Consider the following 12,392-nt stretch of genomic DNA (forward strand, 5'->3'; position numbering starts at 1 on the left):
TTCAACTGATTTGTGACCATAGCTCTTTGCATAGGACCACACACCTCCACAAAAACTTTAATAGCGTTGCATAAAAGAGGTTAGGATTCATTACATTGGTTGGCAAGGCTCAACAAGTATCCAATAAGCTTCACCATTGTTATGCTAAACAGTGATCATACTCATTGCAAATCGCTGCCCCTTTAAACACGAAAAGTCAAAGACCAAACTGAACATCTTAAGTAATGACATATTAGGTGACTACTATTTCATGCTATTTTAAATTTTACTTCAGTTAGACAACAGCATGACACTTTGATATTCAACGTAAAAAACATAATGGGTAATAATGATAATAATAATGATTCATATATATTGTGTCTAGTAAGTATCCATCTGACTAGTTGTTCACTGGATGCTGTAATCAGAATCTGATTGCTATTATCTTGGATAACCCATGCTGCCTCCTCGTGCTACAAGTTTATAGACCAACAAGGCATCAATTTTCTGTTTGGTGAACAGAGGCAATTTTGAACAAACTCACTTGCCAAAGTTGAGACCACATGTTTCACATGTGCTTCTTTGTGGGGCAGGACTGAAGTCCTAGAAACTGTCAGGAGTCAAACTGCCAAACAAGCTGAAACATCCAGCTCGCCACTGTTAAACTTCAACTGATTTGTGACCTGAGCTTGACGCACAGGACCACACACTGCCATATTCATGAACACGTGTATGGGTCCGTATCATGATGAATACAAATCAGCACATCCTGGTGCAGCTTTGGGACAAAACTCTGCTTAGCATAATAAGAACTGGACCTTTGTACTCTTAACAGTTTAAGCCTAAGTTGCATTACAGAAATAAATAACACAAGACATGAAGGTTTGACAAAAGAAAACAAACACCAATAATACACACCTCTGTCTTTAGGTAGTGTTTCAGAAACTGCAGTAAGCATGATGACGATGCTAACTTAAGGATTCAAATTTTTGTAATGTTTGAGTTGCACAATTTTGCAGAAGAATTAACTGCACCTGTAGCATAATGTTTCATTGAAAAAATACTGAAGCTTAAATCCGTAAGTCACCATCTCATTGAGACATATGTCAGAAAGAGTTCATCTAAATAAAAATTGCATGAACATGTGCAAGAATAACTTGATGTCAAACTATTTGAAAAATATCCTTAAAGACATCACCCTTCTTATCATGAAGACCTGACAATGCTGAGACATTGGCCTGTTACCATAGTTACCACATTTTCTTCCCACAGAGGCTACTTTTCATATCTTCCTAGTAATCCTATGAATCTGTGTCCTGTTACGGCCTTTTTTGGTGCAAGTGTTCAGAATTCGTGATTGGTTGCAATCAGATTTAGTTCTGCAATCAGGAGTGTTGTTTCAAAGTGACAATTCAGAAGGCCTCTGTAATTCCTGTATCATGCTTGCTTCAGGAAAACTAGAACCTCTTCGCCACATGATGTGCAAATGTTTCATCCAGATAGAACCCAGTTGTTTAATGATGGATCAATGCTGTCTCCATTGCCCTCGTTGACAACGGACAAGCTAGCCATCAAATGTCTTCTGTGTCACATCAACACAAGTCCCCATCAGAGGAGTGATATTTGTGGTCCCACATATGCTTGTAATAGTCAAGCTGAATCTAAGTTGATGTAACACTTTCTGATTGGATAGAAAGAAGGGAGATCATTTGTGTTGTGATTTTTTGCCGCTAGGGAATTGTTTCAGAAAGAGGAAATATGGCAGTATTAGAAGACAGGTTCATAGGGAGATATGACAAGTAACGTCTGTGGGAGGAGAATGTGGTAACCGTGGTTACCACAGTATCAATAGAGTCTTACCTTGCTTTGTCATAAAGTCGGCAAAATTCCACACCATTTCACCCACTAAATATTTCCCAATCCTTGTGTCAAACAGTTTGTGGTATTCAGTCATAAAATCAACTTGGTATTCTTCTGTAAACACTGAAGAAGGGTCCTGAAAGCAAGCATACTCATGTATTTGTCATGCTAGTTGATGCAATGACAGGGTGTCTACCTGAATCACTGATGTGACAAAACAAAATAACACATTTCTGAAGCCTGAATGTAATCATGGGAAGTCATTTCCCTTTTGGAAACATTCAGTGATTCAATGAAGAGTGAGTAGGTGACTGGTTTTATGCCACTTTAAGCAATATTCCAGCAATATTAGGGTGGCAGCACATTAGAAATGGGCTTCATACATTGTTCCCAAGTTTTTCGTCAAGATGAGCAAACACTTAACCACTCAACTATCCTCACTACATTCACAGCCCTATTGTACCCATGTGGGAAATCAAACTCAGGTCTTCAACGAGATGAGCGAACACTTTAACCACTACGCTACCATCACAGACCTAACTGAGGAAAGATTACTGGACTTGAGAGTAAAGGATGGATGACAATATATGGATGAACAACATCTTTATTGCTGTGAGAGGTGTTCATCCACATACATTGCATGGTCTTCCTTCCTTACTGCCCCAACTCCTACATGCCCCTCAAAGAATTTGGAGAGTAGAGTGTTACAGCATCAACTCCAGGAGATTACAATGTCACTGTGTCAGCTCCAGATTCAGTGATGATGAGTGGTTTGTTGTACTCACCCTGTGTAATCCTGCCACTGTGTTGGTTCCATATTCAGTGATGATAAGCGGTTTGTTGTACTCACCCTGTGTAATCCTGTCACTGTGTTGGTTCCATATTCAGTGATGATGAGCGGTTTGTTGTACTCACTCTGTGTAATCCAGCCACTGTGTCAGCTCCATATTCAGTGACGATGAGCGGTTTGTTGTACTCACCCTGTGTAATCCTGCCACTGTGTCAGCTCCATAATCAGTGATGATAAGCGGTTTGTTGTACTCACCCTGTGTAATCCAGCCACTGTGTCGGCTCCATATTCAGTGATGATAAGCGGTTTGTTGTACTCACCCTGTGTAATCCAGCCACTGTGTCAGCTCCATAATCAGTGATGATAAGCGGTTTGTTGTACTCACCCTGTGTAATCCAGCCACTGTGTCGGCTCCATATTCAGTGATGATAAGCGGTTTGTTGTACTCACCCTGTGTAATCCAGCCACTGTGTCGGCTCCATATTCAGTGATGATAAGCGGCTTGTTGTACTTGCTTCTCCAGCCATCCATATCACTTCCTAGCTGGAGCTGAATGACTTCTGTGTGACCAGTGTCACTGTACCATCCATAGTAGCGGTTGAAACAGATGATATCCACATATGGAATCTAGGAATACAGATGATAGTCACATAGGATATCTAGGAATACAGGGGATTTTCACACAGGATATCTAGGAATACAGAAGATATTCACACAGGATATCTAGGAATACAGAAGATATTCACACAGGATATCTAGGAATATAGATGATATTCACACAGGATATCTAGGAATATAGATGATATTCACACAGGATATCTAGGAATACAGGGGATTTTCACACAGGATATCTAGGAATACAGAAGATATTCACACAGGATATCTAGGAATACAGAAGATATTCACACAGGATATCTAGGAATATAGAAGATATTCACACAGGATATCTAGGAATATAGATGATATTCACACAGGATATCTAGGAATATAGATGATATTCACACAGGATATCTAGGAATATAGATGATATTCACACAGGATATCTAGGAATACAGAAGATATTCACACAGGATATCTAGGAATACAGAAGATATTCACACAGGATATCTAGGAATACAGAAGATATTCACACAGGATATCTAGGAATATAGATGATATTCACACAGGATATCTAGGAGTTTATGCATTTACATATGGAATCTGTGGACACTGATGATATTCACAAATGAAATTTACGAATATAGATGATATATACAATGGGAAAAGTGGAACATAAATGATATCCATATTGGAGAAGTACAATTTAGATATCCACATAACGTACCTGGGAATACACATGCTATCCAAACTGATAATCTTGTAATATATATAATACCCAGAGATGATATCGACACAGACCATACAATATAGAGATTACATACTGAATATAGATGATATCCACATGAGAAATCTGGGAATATAGAGGACATTTACCTAACGATTATGCTTTTACACAGTCAACACGTGAACATATTGATGATATCTTCTGATACACAGCATATATATCTTTATAGAAGATATCCATACAGTGAATGAGGAATACAGAAGATGTCTTCATAGGGAATATGAGAATGTAGGTGATATCTACAAAGGAAATCAGGGACAATACATGATAGGGATTAGGATTCTGCACAATAAGCTGTGAAATCAGTCTGTTCTTTTGTACACTGTGAGTAGCAGGCTGAATAGTCAATGTGAAGGTTGTAATGGTTCTTGAGCCAATTAGATTCCAGCATTGATCTTTACTTCATTGATTTAATATTTTTATTTCAAATAAGAAAACACACTTCAAACATAAATACTGCTTTGATGGCTGTCCTTTCTAGGTTACAAAAAGAGGATATGCTTTGTTCACTCATATTGTGAATTAGAATCCTGGATATTTTTCTGCTCATTAAAATGCTGACCTGATGCAATCTCTATTTGAGGGGTTGTCAGATCACACGATCACTAACTAAAGTCACAGGTCAAGTTGGGGCAAGGTCACAGGTTAAGGACTTTCAAGTGACCAATTTCTGACCTTGAAACAAATAATCTATGTTCCACTTACAGCCTTATCACTATCATAGTCCCGGTCAGACACAAATGTCACAGGTCGAGTTGGGTCAAGAACTTTAGTGTGACCAATCACTGACCTGGAAACAAATAATATATGTTCAACTTACAGCCTTATCACTATCATAGTCCTGGCTACACACAAAGGTCACAGGTCGGGTAGGGTCAAGGACTTTTGTGTGACCAATCACTGACCTGGAAACAAGTAATAAACAAATGTTTAACTTACAGCCTTATCATCACTATAGTGATGGTTACACACAAAGGTCACAGGTCGGGTAGGGTCAAGGTTCTTTGTATGTCCAATCACAGATCTGAAGGAGGAGTCACAACATAAATGTCATGAAGGAAAGACAGAAAAAGGCAAAGATCAAAGGTTGATGCTTGACAAAGAATTAATAATATGCATCCTGTTAATTTCATGTTACATGCAGAAATGGCTAAGAAACAAAATAACATTTGCAACATGACTTAGAGTTAGGAAAGGAGCTTCAAAATAAATATTTTCAATAAATAAAATCATCTGATTACTTCAAATTTACAAATTTACACATCCTCAGCATGAAAAAAATCAACTGAAAAGGCCTCATGCCACAATGAGATTTTAGAAACACAACCATCCCAAGTCTATGTCAAAGTATATGAATTGGGTAGTCAAAGCACAGAGATCATTTTAAAGAACAGGGCCTATAATGCTCAGCAGAAGGGTGTGTTGAGTGATACCATTTGTTAGGTGTATAGTTTTATCACCTGGAAGTCTTGTTGTCCTTATTGTACCTTGTTTCTTGGCTATCAAATAATGTCAACATGGATATCATGTGTCGTGTTCATCCTGCTAATGTTCTATTCTAGACTTGCATTCTGTATTGTCTTGTCCAGATAATGAATATAGAGAACCTAAAGGTCCCTGGTATGATCAAATTCCCTCACTTGAAGTATGGTGCTGCTATGTCCTTGTTTGTCGCTGGTTCATTGGCGACAGACCAGATCATGACAGAGGGGCGGTTCTTGTCTCTCCTCACGAGCTCGCCCATCACCTCTAGGTGGTGGGACAGGGACTCATTGCTGAAGTTCTCATCCCTGAATAACACAAAACTCAATCATCACTACTCATGAGCAGTGTGAGAAATAGCAACTGGCCTGCAAGCCTGTGGCTAGTAAAAACCCAGTCAGGCCAGTAAATCTACATAGTTCCTGGCCCAAATGGCTGGTGAATTTTCATGGGGTCATTTTGTAAATATAACACTCTCCGAGTTGCTAAGTTATAATACACTTTTAAATCATGCAAGATTATGGCCTGATAAAAATGTTCCTTATAGTAGCAGCTTAGTGATGAAACACGGGTCTACAGTCAAATTTCAGAACAGAATTCTTTGGGCTAGTAATTTTCAGGCATTTAGAAACTACTTTGCAGACTGCTCACTAGGGCTGTTATCAATCAGAGAGACTGATAAATGTCAACTACTTATTAATCGATTATATATAGATATCAAGGATTAGCAACTTGGTGCAAAAATTCCAAGTATGTCTGAAAGAAATGAATGTATTTCACACCAATGGTGAGTGGTGACATGTATAGGTTATCAAAAAAACAGCATCCTGAAAATAACTTAAAAACAGCTGATGAATAAAACTTAACTTTGTGTATTACATGATTAAATCAATACTTCATACTGTCACAAATGTTTATGTACACTATCACTGATGACACTATTTTCATATTGATAATCATTAACAATTTTTCACACCAATGATTTTTGTTAACAAACACTGACAAACATCCAGGCCCTGGACTCAGCCTGATGACTAATAAGTGCACAGTGTAACAAACACTGACAAACATCCAGGGACTGGTTGACAAATAATTGCACAGTGTAACAAACAGTGACAAACATCCAGGCCCTCGACTCTAGCCCAATGACTAATAAGTGCACAGTGTAACAAACACTGACAAACATCCAGGCCCTGGTTGACAAATAATTGCACAGTGACAAACACTGACAAACACTCAGGCCCTTGACTCTAGCTCGATGACTAATAATTCCACAGTGTAACAAACATTGACATTTGAGAAATGATTTAACCCATAATGTTTGCAACATTCTGTCATAATGCTACTTCCATTGTTCAAAATAAATTGTGGTGAAGCATTTGTGATTAAGTATGACCTAAAGATTTTAATCTGTAAATGCTGAAATGTTGGGTCTACTTGCCCTTCAATAAAAGTAGTAATGAAAAGAGGACAAGAGTTTGAGAAATCTCAGAATGTATTAGGTGAAAACATTCTTGAATGTTATTTTTTACCTATATATGATTTATGCTTAATGTAACATTTCAGAAGCATTAATGGAAATGACAATCATTTGGAGAAGATAATATAATTTTGAATGTTAATCTGAGACCTTTTTCAGCCTAAGCCTAAATTGCTTTAAGAGTAGAGTCACCCATTTGACCAAACATAATGTTAACTGACACACTTTCAAAGAGATCAAGAATATGCAAGTTTGTAAGGTCCATTGCAATTTCATAGGCACATCCAGAAAGGTTGGGGGTGTGGTGTGCAGGGTGTGCACCCCTTTTTTTCATCCTGAAGGTTTATTAAATGACTATTGAAACTCCTCTAATTGCAGCAATCACCTACGTTGAAATCCCAACTCCTGGACTCTCGTCGATGACCATGATGCCCTGTCGGTCAGCCTGGTCCATGATCTCCTCGGCGTACGGGTAGTGGGACGTCCGGAAACAGTTGACTCCAAGCCACTTCAACATGTTGAAATCTTTCGCAATGAGGGCATAATCCAGGCCCTTACCTCGAATCTGCAAACAGAATGGCATTTGACTGTATTTTTCTTGAAGCTGTAATAAGTATTGACTATGGTGTGTTCTCTCTGTATGCAGACCCAATCCAGTTACTACTCCTAACATCTTGTAACCAGATCTATAGAGAGACAACATGGCATTCTTACATCTGAGTCCTCATGTTTGGCAGCTCCGTGGCAGTAGAAGGGCTTGTTGTTGATCAGGAGCTGGGTGTCAGTGACTTGTACTGTGCGGATACCAATTGGTAGTCTGTACACATCTGTTCCTGCTGCAGAGGTCAAGGTCATCTGTTGAAAGAGGAAGTCATTCTGGTTATCAGAGGCTAAGGAAAAGTATTTGACATCTAAACTGCCGTAAGTTAGCACATTCAACAGCAAGAACAAATACAGGGCATGAAAAACAGTAATCTACCTTCAGTGTGGAGAGAGTGGCTGGAGAGTTAGGCATCATGTGTGTAAAGGTACCAGAGATAGGCATTCAAAATAGTCACCTACTTTTAGTGTGTAGAGATTGGCTGGAGAGTTAGACATCATGGTGTAGGGGTACCAGAGATAGGCATTCACTATAGTCACCTACCTTCAATGTGTAGAGATAGGCTGGAGAGTTAGACATCATGGTGCAGGGGTACCAGAGATAGGCATTCACTATAGTTACCTACCTTCAGTGTGTAGAGATATGCTGGACAGTTAGACATCATGGCGTAGGGGTACCAGAGATAGGCATTCACTATAGTCACCTACCTTCAGTGTGTAGAGATAGGCTGGAGAGTTAGGCATCATGGTGTAGGGGTACCAGAGGTTGGCATTAGCGATGGACACAGCGCCAGTGAAGGTAGCAGATGTTCCCACAACGTTCCCCTCCCTGTCTTCCACTTCAACCTTGATACTGTTACCCTGGGTAGATCCACCTGCCACGATCTGGTAGTTGACAATCCCTGAAATCAAATATCAGTCATGTTTTGAATATTAACAGTGCTTTCACAAAATCTAAATGATTTACATGTCATTGTCTTGCCTGGCCTTTATTTCTTTCAGTTCAATATGATGTCATCTGTTGCTAGTGTCACTACTAACATCTTAAATACACACTGGAGGTTGGTAGTCAGGTCTGATATTGTCACACAAACAAATATTTCAGTAAAAGTATGTCTCCAAGGTGTTGGGAAACCAGAGATAGGAATTTATTATAGTGATCTACCTTTAATGCATGCAGATAGGCTGGACAGATTGAGATTTACAAATATGTAAAGATAAATTCAGCTCCAGTAATTGTCACTCACAAGAGTGATCAATGTATTCATTCTATGCTGAAAGTTTGTGTACTACACTCGTCCAATGTAGAAAAACTTTCAGTTCATAAAATTCTGCAGATAATTTACTGATATACTGACAGAACTAAAACTCACATAGGTAATTAGAAGACTCATATTAAAATTTGCCAGACACGATGACCAACAACCTTTGAAATTATCGGGCACTGTATCGGTTTAAGTCTGGTATATACCGGAAAACAGAAACACTTATATTACTGATGGGTAGAGTCTGTGATTTTGGTTTGAGATACCTTCTTATGTTAAACCTTCAAGTCAGATGGAATGAAAACTGAGTGACATGTTTACACATGGTATTGTATTCCATATCATGATGTATCAGCTGAGTGTGCCTGGAAACTTCAAATTGAAGCAGATCTCAGATATTTACCCTCTCAGATATTTACCCTCACAGATATTTACACTCTCAGACATTTACCCTCTCAGACATTTACCCTCTCAGATATTTACACCAAAAGTATGGGTAGGGTATGGGCAAACCTGGAAGCACAGTAGGGCTTGAAGTCGTAACATTCTGGCATGACTAAGGGTGACAACTCTGTTAGCAATTGCAAATATTTTAGAAATCAAACACATTTTATTCTGAATATTCATCATACCTAGAAATTTGGTAAAGGTAAGGTCTGCATTTATGAAGATTATATTTTGTTCAAGGAATGGTCACTTGAGACTGAGACTGAGACTGAGACAATGAGTGAAGAAGTTAGAAGATAGGGAGATCTAGAATGCCCCACCTTTTCCATCACTGATGTCAGTTGTAACAGTCACATCATCTATGTAGGTGGTCGGGGTCGTGTACAGGCGGACATGTCGGTGAATACCAGCGTAGTTGAAGAAATCCATCTGGAGATTCTGTACAAAATACCCCTCTGGATATCTGGATATAGAGTGAGTGAGTGAGTGAGTGAGTGAGTGAGTGAGTGAGTGAGTGAGTGAGTGAGTGAGTGAGTGAGTGAGTGAGTGAGTGAGTGAGTGAGGTATTCAGCAACATGATGGCTGTCAATATCAGCATGGGTCTTCACATTTACTGCAATCAGGAACCCAATCCATTCCTCCATGGTGACACTTTAAGCACCCTTTCTTGGGTGCCTTTCACATCTGTATCAGGTCTCAGCTTGCAGAAGCCAACACAAACCAACATGGGAATCATATAAGGGTGAGACCTTTCATAAATACACTCCAAACGAAAACTGAATAATAATATACCTAAACAATGATGTGTTATCTTCTTTCTCATATATTTTGCTCATAAACAGTATGTTGTTTTCTTTCTCAAAATACAGTTCATAAATCATTCTGTTGCCTTATTTCTCAAACACAGCACATAAACGACATGTTATCTTCTTTCTCAAACATAGTTCATGAACAATATGCTGTCTTCTTTCTCCCACGAAATCTTCATGAAAGATTACAAATCAAGAAAGAAACATAGTGCAATGCTTCAACCAGGATATAAGGTTTCTGATCCTGTATTGATTTTCTAAAAATACACTCTATAACAGTTAATGATAAAACCTTTAGATACTAAAAGCATTATCTTGCCATTATCTGGAAACATGATGCTAATTCTATAAATACTACTTGTCTAAGAAAGATCTGACGACAAAGGTTGATGCCTAACAGAAACCTATTATTCTCATGGCTGATTTTTATAGTTTTATTCCACAAACGAAACACATATGACATTATGGTGATTTAAAAACTATTCATTGACGCTTAAAATATTTTAAAAATCTTATTACTTGAAATTATATCAGTACACCTGATATCAAGGGTTGGGGTCTCTTGAAGAAGAGTTTATGTGTGGTTTAATGGCATCATCTATTTTTTAAATACTTTTCCAAACCGAAACAAAAAGTACTTAGCAGAATAAAGAATTATGATGTGAGTTCAAGTTTCAGATTGAGCACTAGTGTTGGGAATTGGTTGAATTTTCACAATCGATCATTGGATTATCAAAACGATTGATAATCAATTAATGATTGATCATAAAGATAGTGATTAACTTCCAGGACCCAGTTGTATCAACGCGTAATTATGTAATCATCAATTAAACACTAATCATTGATTAAATTTAGACAAACCTGTAGAGGTTTCCAATTCTTTGAAGAGAATCGTCCTTGGGGTACATATATGCATTTTCTGCTGCCGGAAAATGTCACGTGACAGTTGTATCAATGTTTTAATAAAATATTGTACAATAAACAAAAAAGTCTTTTTTGTTCATTATACGGCCCCTCACCTCGTGGAGTCACCCCTCTGTCACGCATGCGCAGGCAACCTGGTAAGCATCCAAGCCCGTATCATCATTCCTTCTGCTGATATATAAATCAGGGAACAGAATTCCGGTGAGGTGGGTGGCCCTACCCCAAGGACGATTCTCTTCAAAAATTGGAAACCTCTACAGGTTTGTCTAATTCTTTTTCACAGAGATCGTCCTTGGAGTACATATATGCATAACTCAGACTCCCAAAGACCGGAGGCTAGGGAGGAGGGAATTCTGGTACAGTACAGAATTATTAGCAATCGTAATTACGAAACTTAACACATTCAACAAAGACTCACCTGTGTCAAACTCCCGAAGAGCTTCCGCAAGAGGCATTATGGGAGAGAACCGACAGGGAGCAACCGCACCTAGTCTGACTCAGAGCTAAGCATGATAAGCGAGCACTGTAAAAAGTGTCAAAGTCGCCCCGCCCACATAGTGAATCGTATAGAGAGCACAGAAAGTGGGAAAAACCCGATTAAGACTGACAACAAATCTAGTCAGATCACAGTCACAGGTTGACATGTCAACAGTGGAAATAGGCACTAATACACAGTAGGTCAGCAACATCGACTGTCAAGTAACCAAGACTCACTCGGTCAGGGTGGCAGGACACTGTCCACTGGAGAGAACCGACCGGCCAAACCTCACACGCTCACGTGAGTGCGTATCAAGCTGATAGTGCTTGATGAACGTGCTAGGCCTGCTCCAAATAGCAGCAGAACAAATCTCCTCAATGAGCTGTGCCAATGCGAATGCTTTCGAATGCTACTGCCCTGACCGAGTGAGCCTTCAACCCCTCAGGGGGAGGCTTGCCCTTAGCCTGATATGCGGCACAGATAGGAGAAACTAGCCAGAGAGAGAGCTTGTTTGCTAGCCGGCAACCCAGCCTTCCCACCACCGTAACAGTAGAACAGATGGGTACCCGTACGGATCCCCTGTGTTCATTTGATATAGACCTTGAGGGTCTTACGGACATCCAACGGGTGAGTGCTCGTTGCAGAGGTCCCCGATGTAGAAGGCTGGGTGAGAGTGGGAAGTTCGATAGGAGCTGTCACATGGAAAGCATGAAACATTGTCAGCGCCAGGTCTGCAGACATGGCATGTAAATCGCCAACCCTTCTCCCAGATGTTACCGCCACCAGAAATACGGCCTTGCATGTTAACAGCTGAATGGAAATAGCCGATAGACGTGAGAAAGTGGGACCGCACAGCCAATCAAGCACGATTGACAAATCCCAAGGTGGGCTGGT

The 12,392-nt window shown here is 39.5% G+C and overlaps 2 protein-coding genes across 5 annotated transcripts in view; both read right to left on the reverse strand.

Moving 5' to 3' along the window:
* Window positions 1-12,392, reverse strand: part of LOC137256362 (leupaxin-like) — a 298,728-nt gene that overhangs the window by 95,034 nt on the left and 191,302 nt on the right. The gene's annotated exons all lie outside the window — the stretch shown is intronic.
* Window positions 1-12,392, reverse strand: part of LOC137256340 (beta-glucuronidase-like) — a 38,441-nt gene that overhangs the window by 14,602 nt on the left and 11,447 nt on the right. For 2 of the 4 annotated variants that reach the window (XM_067794146.1, XM_067794137.1), the window contains exons 4-11: window positions 9,608-9,750; window positions 8,284-8,477; window positions 7,690-7,830; window positions 7,365-7,540; window positions 5,654-5,803; window positions 4,834-4,918; window positions 3,080-3,256; window positions 1,840-1,975 (exon numbers count right to left, since the gene is read on the reverse strand). In XM_067794146.1, coding sequence (XP_067650247.1) covers window positions 1,840-1,975; window positions 3,080-3,256; window positions 4,834-4,918; window positions 5,654-5,803; window positions 7,365-7,540; window positions 7,690-7,830; window positions 8,284-8,477; window positions 9,608-9,750 — 1,202 coding nt within the window. Of the gene's footprint in view, window positions 1-1,839; window positions 1,976-3,079; window positions 3,257-4,833; window positions 4,919-4,952; window positions 5,038-5,653; window positions 5,804-7,364; window positions 7,541-7,689; window positions 7,831-8,283; window positions 8,478-9,607; window positions 9,751-12,392 lie in introns of all 4 variants that reach the window. The other 2 variants (XM_067794128.1, XM_067794119.1) reach the window with 1 other exon arrangement.

Source organism: Haliotis asinina, chromosome 1 (assembly GCF_037392515.1).
Source record: "Haliotis asinina isolate JCU_RB_2024 chromosome 1, JCU_Hal_asi_v2, whole genome shotgun sequence".
In the NCBI taxonomy this organism is placed as follows: Eukaryota; Metazoa; Mollusca; class Gastropoda; order Lepetellida; family Haliotidae; genus Haliotis; species Haliotis asinina.